This window comes from Desmodus rotundus, chromosome 12 (genome assembly GCF_022682495.2).
Source record: "Desmodus rotundus isolate HL8 chromosome 12, HLdesRot8A.1, whole genome shotgun sequence".
Taxonomy (NCBI): Eukaryota; Metazoa; Chordata; class Mammalia; order Chiroptera; family Phyllostomidae; genus Desmodus; species Desmodus rotundus.
In genome coordinates, this window is record NC_071398.1 from 53,638,356 (window position 1) to 53,654,168 (window position 15,813).

General features: G+C 53.4%; 1 protein-coding gene across 6 annotated transcripts in view; it reads left to right on the plus strand.

Moving 5' to 3' along the window:
• RIPOR2 (RHO family interacting cell polarization regulator 2) overlaps nucleotides 1-15,813 on the plus strand; it is a 117,020-nt gene that overhangs the window by 77,079 nt on the left and 24,128 nt on the right. For 4 of the 6 annotated variants that reach the window (XM_053915570.1, XM_053915575.1, XM_053915571.2 and 1 more), the window contains exons 2-7: nucleotides 3,838-3,964; nucleotides 5,857-6,012; nucleotides 6,753-6,831; nucleotides 8,410-8,433; nucleotides 9,501-9,554; nucleotides 13,028-13,177. In XM_053915570.1, the coding sequence (XP_053771545.1) occupies nucleotides 3,838-3,964; nucleotides 5,857-6,012; nucleotides 6,753-6,831; nucleotides 8,410-8,433; nucleotides 9,501-9,554; nucleotides 13,028-13,177 (590 nt within the window). The remainder of the gene's footprint in view (nucleotides 1-3,837; nucleotides 3,965-5,856; nucleotides 6,013-6,752; nucleotides 6,832-8,409; nucleotides 8,434-9,500; nucleotides 9,555-13,027; nucleotides 13,178-15,813) is intronic. The other 2 variants (XM_053915572.2, XM_053915573.2) reach the window with 1 other exon arrangement.

Here is a 15,813-nt window from a genome sequence, read left to right on the forward strand (position 1 = left end):
AAATACATGTTGTGGCTTCACTAGACAGAGGGCTTGGTTAAGTAAAAAGGTGAAAACGCCATAAAAACCTTCCTCTCCAAGGGCCCAGGCAGTGACGTCAGCTCCCGCGTTGCTTCTAACATCACGGCGTTTGCTGCCCGGGAAGTCTAGGCACCCAGATGCCAACGTCCTCCCCTGAGTCCCAGAGAGAAGTCCCCGGTCCCGCCTCGCCGGTGCTGTCTCTGCCCTGGGCCAGAAGTGCGAACCAGAGATCAGAAGTAGATCCAACGGAGCCTGGGTGGACTTCCTTTTATTGTCCACACAAGCCCTGGGAATCTAGGGGGGACCTTAGTATCCTTTTAAAGATAGTTTAAGAAAAAAGCTAATTTATAAACCTCTCGACCTAGCTTTAAACAAGAATTTGATTAAAAATAGCAAGATACAGAATTTAGCTTCATGCTCAAAATTACTGTGCTTTAAACAGAGAGGGGAGAGTTGAAAGCAATGAAATGCACCCCAAGTTTTCTGTGAGCGACACTGTCTGGTTCTTCTCCCCGCCCCCGCCCCCGCCCCCGCCCCAATCGGAGAAACCGAAACCAACCTAGTGATTCCCACCTGCTTGAATGGGTCCCTGTGTACCTGACGCTAACACTCAATATTGACATTCCAGCGGCCTAGAGGCTGGTCATCGATGCCCCCAGCGCCTCCCCGTGCACCGGGCCGCTTGGAGATTCGGGCCTGGCAGGTGGTGGAGCGGGTCACCTGTCGCTGGGTTACCAGGACCCTTCCCCTAGCACGACTGACCTGTGGGCCCCCCGGAGCAGATGTGCAAATTTGGAGACTACTCAGGCTAATCAGACCCACAGGAATGCCTGCGCCAGAATTCTAGTCTGTGGTTTCCAAACGGAGCCTCGTCCCCTCGGAATAGCACGTAAACACCGTTCCTCGGTCAAAATCAACACAGAATTAAAGTGTCCCTGCCCACCTCTCTGTGCCACACTGCAGACTGTCTGCCCGAGTCTGCTTTCAGGCCTCCCTACTCCCGGATGCTTTTTACATTGTTTTTCCCATCCTGGCCTGCGGTTGCACTGCCTTTAACGGCTCCTCGGTGTCCGCGACCGCGCTGTTCCGCACGCACCGCAATCCTTCCTGTAACGACATGCGTTTGCTCCACATTCGCTTTCCCGCCATTGTGTTGCCTGTCGTGAACAGCCCTGGACAAGCCTCTTCGCAACCTTGAGTTTGTCTCCACGGGAGATCCCACAGAGTAGCTGTGATGGGTTAAAGGACGAGTGTCTTTTACGTTTTTAGCTGACATTGCCAAGCTGCCCCGCAGGCTTCGGGTGCCACGGGACACCGGACCGGCAGCCAGCGGGGACACAGCAGTTCTTTAGGTGAAGGCTGTGGGTCCCAAAGTTCTGAGTCCTTCGCATCTGAGAATGCGCAGTGTAGCTTCAGGGGAGGCTTTGCTGAAAGCCGGGCTTTTAGGAAGCCAGGGGCAGCCTGGAGACTCAGGGCACTGAGGGGTGGGAGTGGGGTCTTCAGAAAGACGAGGACGGAGCATGGCAGTGGAGGATGGGCGGAGGAGGCTGGGGGACCAGCGACAAAGAACTCTGGCCCACTTCAGAGTTGGGGGGAGTTGGGGGGCAGGGAGCATTCCGTGTGCCCTTGGCCCTAATGCCCTGTCTCTGCTCCTCCCCAGCCCGCTCATTCTTCTCTCCCAGACCCGCCTTTGCATGGGGAAGCTCACGCACGCAGGATTTATGACTGGCCTCCGGCGTGAGTCAAGGTGTGTCAGCCTGCAGGGCAAGTGACTGCAGCTGGAGATCCCAGCCTAAACTGGCTCTCCGAATTCTTTCCTGATAGATAACAATCGTTTCTAGGACCAGAAAGGCTCACCGAGGTTCTTCCCCACTGGCCACCCGTTCAACATGTAAATACTGGAAAACATCTGAGGACTTTACTCAGCCCCAAAGCATTTCACAGTTCTTAGAGTCCAGACAAACATTTGTTTTATCCCCAAGAATGAGACATTTAAACTCTGCAAAGAGAAGCTTATTTAAGGTTGAATAGCATATTTTAAAAGTTGGACTTGAGAAATTGGAGTAGATTATTGTAACTAGAGTTTTAAAATGTCAACCAAGTTGGCGGCATTTTTTTCCCTTTTCTCTGCTGAGCATGAGAATTGCCTGGGGACCTTTTCAAAACACCCGAACCTGGTTCCGGGTTCCTGCAGTCCCGTCAGGAGGCCTGGGAGTGGGCGCCAGGCACCAGAGCTGAAACTAGGGGTCTTGTGCAGAAGACAGAAAAATCGTTCTGTTTAAAAATATATAATCTCTAGCAAGCCCACGACAATCACACAGTTCAAATACTTCCAATACTGTGCGTCTTCTCCTGGATCAGAGTTCCATGATGCCGTAGGCCTAATTTACGAAGCGAGATACAATACTAACAGAACTTTGCTCCACCAAGACTTCTGGCCGGGATTTTGGTTATAGAAATATCGAACACACAGAGAACGCCAAGCCTAGTGTTTCCTTGGGATGTGCGACACGTTTGTGTGTGACCTGGCAATGCTTTCCGAACAGAAGGAGGTGTTTTCAGTGAAAAGTGGGTGGACCTCTTAGTAAGTGCTGTGGCCTCGCCGTTTGGGCGGCAGACCCTGATTTTACCACACAACATACCTCCCCTTCACTGCTTTAAAAATTCCTGAGAATGTCCACAGTGTGAGCCTCCCCTGCACCCCCACCACCATGGGTGCCTGCAGGTCCAGCTCAGATCAAACAGCCGGCCTGATGGGCCAGGGAGTCAGCACCCGAGCCTGCAAGAAGGCCCAGGAACCCCAGAGGGGCTTTCTTCTGGAGGGGGTGGGGCTCAGAGACCTGCCTCGGGGGGAGGGGCTCTGTGTGCAATCTCTGGGGACCTCCTCCCTCTGCCCTTCTGTGGAGCCGCTGGCTGGGGCTTTAAGGGGCAATTGTTGATTCAACTCAATCAGTCACAGTCGCCTCCGTGTGGACAGGAGCCCCTCCTGTAATCTGGACTGAGGTTACCTGCTAGACAGTGCGGGCGCTCGTACTTCCTGATGTCCGGGCAATGGCGCCACCTGCGCTGACCCAGGGCTGCTGCCCAGCTGCGGCTGTGTGTTGACCGCATGTCTGAGCCCCACGTGGTAAGTCTTGAGAGAAGGCAGCAAGGGTCCGAGCAGGGAGCCCTCCAGGCGGCGTTTTCCGCTCCCCTTCCCTCCCTCTTCTCTGTGTTCTCATCACAGCCTAGATGGCCAGGCTTTCGTGGGCGCTCCTGTCCCTGATTTTGTAGGGTCACGAGAGCAGCTTGATCATATCTTTGCAAATATATTTCAGGGGCAGAAAAGGGAGGACAGGTTTAAGTGAGCGCCCCTCTGAAGGCATCTTGTGGATTTGGTCAGGCGACCTCTGAGTGCAGAATTGGGCCCTCAGACTGGGCTTTGGGTGCGATGCAGGGCCTGCCTGGACCGTCCGACACGTGGCTTCCTGCTGTTTCTTGCTTGCTGAGGGCATGTGAACATCACAAAGGGCTCGTGTTTTTTGAAAGTGCGGTTGAACCTTGTTTTTCAAAAACATTCCTAAAGAAGACCTGAAGTGCCCGATGACAGTGTGTAATTTATTTTTACTTACGTCTCGGGAGGTAGCTGTCTCTCTTCCCCTGAGAGCTGAGCCCTTTGGCTTAAAAACAATGTGGCGGAAGGAAGGTCAACCAGCATCGACGGCCCAGTGACTCATCTCACCTGACCTCCCGCTGCCCTTCTCTCGCTGTTGACAAGCGCGGCGTTTTCTGTCTGAACCTGCCTGTAATTTGCCATGACCTGTCCCCTGCCCACAGGACTGCCAGCCAGACTCCCCGAGATCATGCTGGTGGGGGCCCAGTCCTGCTCACCAGGGGGGCCCAATGGCATCATCCGCAGCCAGTCCTTCGCGGGGTTCAGCGGCCTGCAGGAGAGGCGGTCCAGGCAAGTCATGGGGGCCCTCTCAGGAGCCACTGAGGAGGACGGGAGCGTGGATGCTGGGAAGAGTGAGCGAGCGTCTGTGTGCACGTGGCCTAATCAGCACACACTCATACGCGTGCACATGCACTCACACACGCGTGCATTACCTTAATCTCTGATGGGAAAGGTGGAAGCTGCCACATTGAAGCGCTGCAGTTTCTTTCTTTCTTTTTAAAGATTTTATTTATTTTTCAACAGAGGGGAAGGGAGGGAGAAAGAGAAGGAAACACCGATGTGTGGTTGCCTCTTGTGTGCCCCCTACTGGGGACCCAGGCATATGCCCTGACTGGGAATCGAACTGGCAACCCTTTAATTCGAGGGCTGACACTCAGTCCACTGAGCCACACCAGCCAGGGCTGCAGTTTCTTCTCTATCATTTAGAGTGTCTCCTGCAAAGGAGAAGGCTGCAGATTGACAACAAGCTGCCAACACATGGGTGCAGCTCTCCCCACCCCCCCACCCCTGGTCCTTCTCTTTTTAAGGTCTTTTGGTCAATATCACCAAAGAACCTCCAAATGTCTGAACCCATTTGCCCCTCCCCAGCAAAAACAGATTTGCTTTTTCCACGTATTTGTGGATACTGAGGTTTTCTAAAAATCATTTCCAGTTTTTTATGTCATCCCTCCTGAGGTTGAACATCCCTTTGTAAGTTTTGTCCCTTTTGTATTCACTTTGGGGATGACAAGGTGACTCGTGTCTCGTGCCTGAGCGGATATTTGTGTATTTTCTCACCGAACGACAAAGGCTTCTTATGTCCCTGTTGCAACACCACGTGTTGTCCTTTTCTCATTGGTTTGAATGGATACAGTTTTTTTCTTCTTTACCTGTTGACCCCCGTCACCCATGGAGCTCACCCCCCACCACTGCCTACCACCTCTGGCCACCACTGATCTGTTCTCTGTAGCTGTGAGCGTGGTTTGTGCGTGCATGCGTGCGAGTTAAAACCACACATAGAAGTGAGACCATACAGCGTCTGTCTGTCTCTGACTTATCTCACTCAGCACAATACCCTCTCGGTCCATGCATGCTGTCGCAGATGGCCGGGTTTCATCCTTTTTCATGGCCGAGTACTATTCCACGACACACGAGACACACACACACACACACACCCCATAGTTGCTTTATTCACTGGCTCCCGGAGGGACACTGAGGTTGCTTCCTTATCTTCCGTGTTGCGCACAGCACTGCAGTGAACAGAGGGCACAGCAATCTTTCTGAGTCCCTGCTTTTGTTTTCTTCGGGTAAATATCCAGAAGAGGCATCTGTGGATCGTAACTGCCCCCTGCCACTCACAGAGACGTTGGGCGTTAGTTACATGTAAACAACCTCCTCCGTGAAAACAAAGCTCAAGAAAATGCTGTCATTCAGCTCCACGTGCTTTGCTTTACTATCATGCTGTACAGAATGAGCCATGTCCCATCCCATGCTCGTGGCTCTTTATCAAAGAGGTAGTCACTCACACACTAGTCAAATGTAATAGATGCTGTGCCTGACGTGCTAATGCACAGGTGTTTTACTTGGTTTACATCCTTCTGTTGAGAGTCATTTCCACCTGCGTGTGTCCTTGGCTCCCTGTGGGGTTTCGGTGGCGTCAGGCATTTTCACTCTGAGCTCACGCTACCTGAGGCTAGGCTTGGGCTCGAGGAAGCCACCACCCAGCAGAGCTCCTGGATTTCAGCAGGGAAGTCGAACACCCAGAAACGAAACAGAGGAGGCTCGAATGGACCACTGTGCAGGGACTGTGACCTCCCCGCAAAGCCACGAACACACACACGGGGCAACTGAAAGGCATTTCTTCCACTGAGCGCTTTCTGACGCCTGAGCTACAATTTCTGATTTCCTTTTTCTTTCCACAGATGTAACTCCTTCATTGAAAATTCTTCCGCTGTCAAGAAGCCTCAGGCCAAACTGAAGAAAATGCACAACTTAGGACACAAAAACAACAGCCCCCCCAAGGAGCCTCAGCCTGGACGGGTGGAAGAGGTCTACCGGGCCTTGAAGGGCGGACTTGAGTAAGCGCGTGAAGCCTCACTGTGAACTAGCTGCACCTTTTCCTGTCTGAACGGGGGGTGGGAGGGAGGGAGGGATGGAGGTCAGAGGAGAAAACTAGCCTTGTGAGATCATTTTTAAATGCCTGTTTCTGTAGCAGGTGTTTTATTCTCGCACCCTCCTCAGGGAAGCCTTCACTGAGTCCCAAAGGTGGGACATGTATTGGGTTCCGACTCGAGGTCCCTAACCCTGAAGGAGACCCGAAGGAGTAACGCGTTTATATGGCCCTCTGTAGAGGACTGATCCCACGCAACGGTGTGGGCTGGCAGCTCTGGTTTAGAGGTCGCCGCAGGAGGTTCTGAACCCGCCCCGAGTATGTCACAGGGACCGTCTGCCCAGAGCAAACCTTCCCGAGCGCATGGAGACAGTCTCCAGCCTGTGCTGTGTTGAACCAGACGGAGCTCTGTGAGCCCGGGCCCAGTGAGGCTGCGCACTTGTCTGCCCTCCCCCCCAGGTTTTCTGCTCTGGGCCCTCGGCCTCAGGGGGTCCTCCTCTTCCACCATCTGGACAGTCTCAGACGCAGCTGCCGGAGACTTCGTGAGGTGGGGAGATTGGGAAAATGCAGCGCCTCTTCCCCCCCAACCTCGCCCTCCACAGAGTGAGGTTCAGGGCCCAGTGCCCCTGCAGACGGAGGGGGTCAGTGGCCCTGGAGCCCACTGGACGGACACCGGGCTCACGGCTGTGCCCCGCCTTCTCTTTGCAGTGAGTATCTGGAGGTCCACCAGACGGAGCTGGACAAGCTGAATGCCCAGTTAAAAGACATGAAAAGGAACTCGCGCCTGGTGCGTACTAGCCAGTCAATGGGATGCTAACACCATGTTCTTATTTTTTATCTTAAGATTTTATTTATTTACTCCTAGAGAGAAGGGAAAGGAGGGAGAGAAACATCAGTGTGTGAGAAATACTTTCACACCCCCTACTGGAGACCTGGCCCATAACCCAGGCATGTGCCCTGACTGGGAATCGAACCAGCGATCTTTTCGATTTGTAGGCTGGCTCTCAATGCACTGAGCCACACCAGCCAGGGCTTATGGTTTTTTAGTTTTAGTTTTTTGGCTGAATATCTTTTCCTACTGCGTGGAGACAGGTAGAAAGAACCTTCTAGAAGAGCAGATCCAAGGGGCAAAGTACTGTCTGCTTTCTGACGTATATTTTAATGCCTTCTTCTGAATACACTTGCGTATTTTCCCAGCATGTTTATGCAGGTGAACTTTATAATCAGAAAATACTCCCTATGTCCCTCCCTTGACTAACTAAAGGAAATGAGAAGTCGGAGTTCCCCTGGCAGGTGATTGGTACAGAATCGGGAACTCGAGACGTTGGCTTTATCTCGGATTTTTTAACAAATGTGACAGGCAGTGAGGTCAGAGAAGAAAAGCCAGCCCCTGAGTGGAGACGGTGCTGATTTCCTCTCCCCGAACGACTTGTGACAGTGTGTCTGGGTGGAGAGGCGTCTCTAACGCAGCCACTATTTTCAATGATTCTGCTCACGCGTAAGGACGCCTTATCATCTCAGAAAGCCCAGGAGAACTCTGCGGGTCCCCAGGAGGCGCCACTTCCCTCCCATTGGCCTCTGCTATCTCTTTCTCAGGAAATGGGCTGACAGGCAAACTGTTGTCCTTTTCAAGGGCTGGAGCTTAAAGGCTTTATAGAAGGTCAGGGCTTTATGTTGTAGTGCTGCCGTGTATAAGCGGGCCCCACCCACGTGGAAGTCCCGTGAAATGACCTTCGGAGGATTCGGATGCCCTTGGCAGTCCTCAGTGGTAACCAATGTCCCTTCCTGGAGGACAATGGCGAGGGGAAGGAGGGGCTTCTGCATTGCATAGAAACCCTCCCTGTGGGGGATGCGGGATGTGAACCGATTCCCCATGATACTGGAAGCGCGCAGGATGTGAGCTTGTTCTAAAAATAATTCGTGAAAGGCATGGTATAGCCCTCGGGACTCCTTAAATGCCGATTTCACATCTTTACACAGGAAGGCAAGTGCACTTTTAACAACTGTATCACAGCTACATGTTATGGTCACACCACTAATTTTGTAAAAATGTAAAAAGGGAATATGGAAGGGTGTCCCTCCATAGGTGAGGGAAAAGAGCTCAAAGCCAGAGAAACCCTTAAGGCCCGAAGGGGCAGGGAGGTCTGGGTGGCACTGCAGAGGCAGGGAGCATAAGTAAAAGTCCTCTGGCTGGCACTTTAAATAGCTCGGGTTTTCACTCTGTGAAAGCAAGTGTCCAAAGCCCCAGCAGAACCGTGTGGGCTGGTTATCACTGCACTGTGTGCGGAGGGGACCCCTCGGTGACCACCAGGGGCAACGGGGAGGAAGCTGTGTTCTGACTCAGGTTCTCTCGCTTCTGTTGCAGGGCGTGCTCTACGACCTGGACAAGGTGAGCTCCCACTCGGCGTTGGGGCGAACGTAAAACCCCGTGTCCTCGAGCAGAGGCCAAGAGCCCCACTGACGGACAGGGTGTCCCAGCGATGTGATGGCGGTTCTAAGCCCAGAAAAATACATGCTTTTATCTATGAGTTTGGCGAATAACAACCACGATCTTCAGATCCAATAGTACTTTTATGAAAAAGTGCCGCCCAGTGGTAGGGTTTCTGAGTGTTCGGGCAAGTTTCGGAGGCTCCCGAGTGTGCGGGGGCTCTGCCCATGTGTCTCCATAAATGATAACTATCAGAGTTGATCAAATCTAAGAGATCTTTGATTGGAAAATGCCCCATCATCCTCTGTTCCACCAAGGGAAAAAAAAAGATTCCAGTTACCCCAAGACACAGTTCTTTCTTTTCACTTCAAATGTGTATTTGGTACTTAGTGCCAAGTATCTCTGAAGCTTATTTTAAATGTAGATTATTTTTAGGCACATGGGGTGCTGTCTCTTTTCATGCCTTCTGCACACACAACGCCCTTTATGCTGAATCATGGTACAGTGTGTTCACAGGCATTTGAGGGAGTAATTAGACCTAATGCATATAATACTAACATTTGTAACTCAAACGAAGAGACGATGCAGAAACTACCCTGACTACCTGTGAGCACGCACAGGCGTGGCGATTATGTAATGGACCTCGATTTCAGAGACAGTAAGTGTGGAAGGAAAAAGTTCATCTCTGAGCTGATCAAACGTGTTATTACAGAGGAATTTGGTTATTTTCCAATACAATCCTGTTCTGCCAGAAATCCAATAAACTCCATGTGATTGGGCTTTTTGATGTGAAACAGATTCCAACAACCAACCAAGTCCATCTCGCAGAACATTTATTCGGTATTTTAAACAACGTGCTCAGACTGATCCTGGAGACTCTTGGAATAGTAGCAACATAGTCAGGAGAGGGGAATGCTCAACATTTGGGGCACTTCTGGGGATAAGACGAGAGAGGTTGAAAATCACTGGGCTAGACCAGTTGAATTGTACGTGGCTGTGCTTTTTCACACTTCTCCTTTTAATTCCAGCAAATTAAAGCAATTGAAAGATACATGAGACGCCTGGAGTTCCACATTAGCAAGGTAATTGCCCTTTCTGCTGTCTCTGCCTGTTCTTCTTCTGTTGCTGACCAGTCCCCTTGGGCCTGAGCAGAGCATGTTGTCCAAGGAGCATTTCTGATCTAACTGACTCCTAAGCTGATTAGCAATTAGGACCAACAGGCAGGAAAGATGGAGAAACAATGAGACCGGAGATCCTGGCACCCCCGAGTACTGTGGCCACACTTTGGCCCAGTAGCCATGGTGACGAGAGCTTCCCCCCGTCTGGGGAGAGGAGACACTGAGCCAAACTGGGCCTGCAGGAAACATCCCTTTGCCTGGCTTCACCGTCCGGCCCCCCACACAACTCGGCACCCCCGACACTCTTTCACGCAGGCCATCGGCACACTTCAGGACGTTGGCCGGTGCCTCTCTGAGTCTCTCTCCAGTTCTGAGTTCCTGCACGCTTCCTCATGCCGCCTGGGTTCCAGGAACCTTTGCATCGTTAGTGGCCCCCGGACAGGCACTGGTCCCTGACATCTAGCCCTGAGCCCTACACACAGCTCACTGATGGTCCGACCAGCCAGTGGGGAGCCAGGCTGTCGCCCCTGTTCTGAACACCGGCAGGAGATGCACCCCAGAAGAAGTCTCCTGTGGGAGCTGCCAGGACACAGCGGCCAGTCTCTGTTCCCACCCACTTGTCAGCCTCTCTTCCAAGTGCAGAGCTGGGGGGTTAGCCTCTCTGCCCGAGGACTCAGAAACCTCTGGGTCTAGGCCACAGGTCCCTGGGCTGAACCATCAACATGGACCTCAGCCTTCCACTCTGGGCAGTGGGGTGGGGGGCGGGGGGGTTTCCTGTATTCAATCTTGATGATCCGAAGAATCATTTCCTTTTATTTTTTATTTTTTTATTTTTTAAGCCTCACCCGAGGACAAGTGTGTTGATTTTGCAGCAAGAGGAAGGGAGAGAGCAAGAGAAACATTGATGCGAGGGAGAAACATTGGTCAGTTGCCTCTTGTGTGCACCCCAAACCAGGAATCGAACCCTCAACATAGGCATGTACTCTGATTGGGAATTGAACCCATGACTTTTCAGTCTACAGGACAATGCTCCAACCAAATGAGCCACCAGCCAGGGCAGAACCCTCTCCTTTTAAAATGCGGAGATGGCTTTGTACATGGATGCTGCTGCCTCTGCACCCTCCCACTTCAAAAGACACCCACCACCTCAGCTAATCAAAATGGCTCCTGTTTCCACCGCCCTCAGTAACTAAAACAGTGAAGCCACGAGGAGGTATCTGGGTGGCGGGCAGGCTTTGACCGGTTTCTCTGTGTAGTTTGGAAAACCACAAGGAAACAAGATCAGTGTTAGGCGGGTGTGTATTTCTCCACCGTCCTTGTGGGATGCAGTGGTCCCCGTGGTCATTGGAGGTTGGGGCACCCTGTTGGCAGCGCAAATACACAGGATGCCACCAGATCATATTCAATCGAATGAGTTGGCCAATCCGCTTATTTGACGCAGAGCCACTGCTAACTTGTAGGTTAGTCACACGCTCACCTGTAGATGGGCCAGCTCTGCTCAGATGCACAGAGTTACTCTGTATCCTAAAGTGTGACTCCATTTGGCTGGGACAGGCTGACATTTAACACAAACAAAGAATATACTTCTCTTTAAATGCAAAGTAACAGGCTGGGTCATTAGGGCCAATGCAGGGGTCCAGGGAGAAATTTTCTTACTGAAAGGGTCACAGTGGCAGAGATTCTGGTGGGGAAAGGGTCGAGGGGCATCCCCCGGGACCACAGGGGTGGCCGCCTAGCCGGCCACGAGGGAGGCCCAGCTCTGGCACTCCTAGAAGAAGTTGGGTGGGGCCTCTCCCATGCCGGAGTGCTCTGCCGTGGTCACTGAACGTTCCAGACCCCTGGCTCTGCCCTCACCTGCCGAGTCCGCATCTCAGAGCAGGGCCTGGGCATCCGCACTTAACAAGCTTGCCCCGTGAGTCTTAGCTTAGTTTCAAAATATAGCAGCCACCCTTGAGGCCAGTCACTCACCAAAAGATATCATTAGCAGACAGGCCACCCCTTGAGGCCTAGACCCCCCTCTTCATCACAGGCAACCCCCATAGGCCCCAAAGACGAGAGAACGTTCTGTTCTGGCCCAAGTCTGGCAGTTCCTCTTGGCACAATGGAGTGAATCGCTGGACGAAGGAGTGACGAAGGCCTCTCTGGCCCAGAGAACCACCGTCAGGGTCTTCGTGTGTCCACACTGAGCTCGGTGCCAGTGCCCTCCGGAAGGAGGAGGCAGTGACCGGGAGCCACCAGCTCTAGCAGTGGTTGTGATGCTTGTCCATGAGCAGCCACCAACAGAACAGACGGGAAGCCTCAACCTCCAAAGTCCACGAGCCTCACCTCCACCTTCTCTTGAGCTCCACTGTGCCCGTCCCCTTCTTAGGAACAAAGCTGGCACCGCAATGAGACATTCAGGCCATCCTCCATCGGGGACAGCCCCCCGAAGCCACAGCCTCCCCTTGCTTCTGCGGATGCCATCTACCTGCCCGACAAGTCCCGCGGCAGTCTGCGGGGAGTGTGTGGGTAGCAGGGGGTGGCACAGGACTGTCGCTGTCCCCATCGGCAGGAGTACCTTCCAAACAGGTGCCCTCCACCTCGCACTGCTGGCAGCTCGGGGTAATTCTGGGGCAGTGGGGCCATCGTCTGCTTTACAGAACGTTGAGCAGCATCTCTGGCCGCTGCCTCCCAGGCCCGACCCTGCAAAATGTGTTCACACGTGGCTCAATGTCCTGTGGGTGTCAGAGAGGCCTTGGCTGACAGAGAACCCCTCCTGCCCTAGCAGCACTAGTGATAACCAGGCTTGTGCTCAGTGTGATCAGCTGTCATTTGTAGAGTGTGGGGGGTGGTTTAGAAGCCTCGGTGTGGCAGTGTAGCTGGGAAAACGCTCATTTCCATTGCTTCCATTTATTCTTTTTAATTGTGCTATAATTTACATACAACAAACATCACAGGTCTTAAGTGTTCAGTTTGATACGTTTTCACAGCCGTGCACCACCCTAATCTCGAGAATAACTTCATTCTCTCTCTTCACTGTTGAGCCGAGAGTTCACAGAAATCATTTTTAGTGACTTGCCTCGAGTTCTTTTTTAAAAAAGGTGCTAGATCTGGGTCTGCGGTTACCACCCTGTGATGCTGTCTCTTCAAACACAGCCAAGCGCACTCCCAGGTCTTCCCCGCGGGGACAAGCTGTAAGGCTTCTGTTTGTCGTGCGTGCAGGTTTCCACGCCTGCCGAGGGTGGTCTGCCCACGTGCGGTTCTTTCCCATTGCGTGCGCGTGGAAAGGCAGCTCAGGGAGCGGTCCGTGTTGACGTAGAAAGTGGATCCCCGTGGCGAAAACGAAAGGGCTAGGTCTCTGAAAGGACGACGCTGCTCCAAGGCCATGACACCGGCCGCTGCTGCTTCCTGCGTGACCAGGACTTACCTCCCTCGTGTTTCCCGCTTCCTCCTGGCAGGTGGACGAGCTCTACGAAGCTTACTGTATCCAAAGACGCCTGCAGGATGGGGCCAGCAAAATGAAGCAAGCCTTCGGCGCGTCGCCCGCCAGCAGGGCTGCCCGGGAGAGCCTGTCGGAGGTGCACCGCAGCTACAAGGAGTACACTGAGGTAGGACCCCCGCCCTCGGCCCGACCCGCCTGCAGGTGCCTGCCCAGAGCAGGGCGCAACCTGCCCTGACCTCACCCCACTCTTCAGGCAGATAGGCCCGCCTTTTTGCCTCGCTTGCTTTTTTTTTGAGGCTGACAGTAGAATTGTTTAAAATGACACCCAAGTGGTTCGCTGGCCTCCAGAGGACCTGCTTTGGCAGTCCCGGAGCGTCACCTGTCAGGCAGCCATCCCGGCACCGGGTGACAAGCCCGTTCATGTGCTTGTTAAGCCACAAGAGGTTGGACGCCCCGGGGCCCCTCCCTGGCCAGGCTGACCCAGCATGTGCGGTCTGTGCACGTGGGGACCACAAATGCTGGTCGAAATCCCAGGGAGTGACTGAGGAAGACGCAGCACCCTGGTTTTTAAATCACTTCCAAATTCTCTAGCTTATAGTCTCCTCCAGCTGTATTTCCGGAAGCCGACTGAACCGGGCAGGGCCGATCACCCCTGCTGCCCACGACCAGCTTACTGCTAGGAATTTCCCTTCTCCCCTTCAGGGAGATGAGACAAAGAGCCGTGGACAGAAGTGCTGTCCCGGTTTCTGACTGTCTCCTGGGCCCCAGCACATGACACAGGCTGGTCTCTGCCCCTCCAGGGCCACCTGACACCAGCGCCTCTGGCGAAATGACTGAATTATTAAAGCAGCCCTTCTCACCGCCCCAGGAAGCGCTGCTCAGAGGTCAAGTTAGTCATCGCCCGGTGAGCATTCCCGGAGCTGGGCGTCTGCGTCAGCCCCGGGACCGAGGGACCGCTTGGGTGACAGACGTCCGATGGCCTGGGCGTCACCGGGTTTACTCTAGAACGGGACTTCTTCACCTGAGTGCCCCTTCAGGATGGTGCTTTTTAAGTGCAGAAAATGAAAACAGGCATCCAAAGAAATGCTGAGACAGAGTTACTTCAGAATTGTCAGCACAGTTAGTATCAAAACCGGGGAGAAACCGAGCGTGAGCTGCAGTACGAGGCTGCTGCTTTCCTGGGACCTCGGATCAGACGACATGCTCCAACGCTGGCCCCAGGTAGCGGGAATCATGAGGTGCAAAGCAGGGGAAGATGGAGACAGCTTTCAAGGTGCCTGCAATAAACATGCATGGTTTCTGTCCCCATTGGAGTCGCGGGTACTGGGAATACCTGGGGCCTGTCTTCTGCCTTCAAGACATATGGATGTGTCTGTTGTTAGTTAGAGGCTAGTGGACATAGTGTGACTTTCTCCCCACATCCCCACGACCTCTGCTCACCCCGCCCAAGCACAGTTGTCAGTCCTAGAGGCTGTTCAGTCCCCAAGCTGCCGAGCTGCCTGTCCCAGAACATCTGCAGGTCCTTTCAGGAGGACCCACCCTTGGTCCACAGCCAAGACATCGTGCTTTGCTCACAAGTTCAAAGCCGTAGAAGTAATTTCACCGAAGGGCTGTCTTAGAGAAGAAAGCACCCAGGTGTCTTATAATTCACTTGACCTCAGGGGTTTTGCACCTTCCTCCGAATCACAAAACCCAGGATTTTACACAAATAAGGACGTTCAGGGCACAGTGGCTCTGGGGGCCCTAGCAGGTGGCACTAGTCCTCAAGGGTGAGGCAGTGAGACAGAGGGAAATTCTGACCGTGGGGGCCCCCAGCTGTTCCAGGAGCTGCCCCGCTTTTCAAAGACCCTGGTGGCAACCCTGACAAGCGTGACAACATTGCTGATGTTTCTGGAAAGTGAAACGCGTTCCTTCACAGAGACGCCCAGCGCTGCGAGGGAGAAACTTGTTTACAATCCAGAGACTTTGTTCTCAAAGCTTTTCTCTGCAGCCAGCTCAGGCAGCAGGAAGTGCCCCTCCCCACTCCACCCCCCAGCTCTGCTAAGCTAGGTAAGCGACTAAGCTTTCCGGAGAGCAATGGCTGGGAACAGAACAAAGCCTCCAGCCCCACAAACCCATCCCGAGGCCTCAGCAAGCAAAGCCCAAGGAGCAGCAGTCCCACCAGGGCTCACGGAGCTGCCCTGCCCTGGGGGCGGCTGCCCCAAGCTTCAGCATCAACAGCTCACTGGGCCAAGCAGCACACAGGCCCCGGCACGTTTCACTTCCAGCTCCGATGGCTGTGTGCGGGCCCTCGGGTACCGAGGAAGTGGGGCCAGTGGTCACGCACGTGCCCACACGCACAGATGGGTCCCTCCTGCTTCCACTTCCCTCATCATCAGGGTTAGGGCAGGACACTGGTCGGACCAGAACCACGCTGGAGCACTGGCGGGTGGGGGCAGGCCCCCTGCTGCACCCACGTGGAGTAGAGTGGAGCCCCAGGGCTCTTTATGCCCCAATTTTTTATCAAGAAAAATTTCAAACTTACAGAAAAGCCGAGACTAATACAGTGGACACCGACACTTTCACCGAGACATAACCATGGGTAACATTCTTCCACCTGTGTTTTCCCTCCCTCCTAAGCCCAGTTTTTGTTTTCCTGTTTTTGCGGAGTCATTAAACAGTCGACGGTAGGTGTCAGGCACCTCATCCCACGAACACTTTGCACGGATTTCTTAACGGTGACCCACATACACGCGTGCCCCCAGCCTAACCACCCACACCCCATTGTCACGGCTGAGAAAGTCAAGTCACGCTACAGCACCA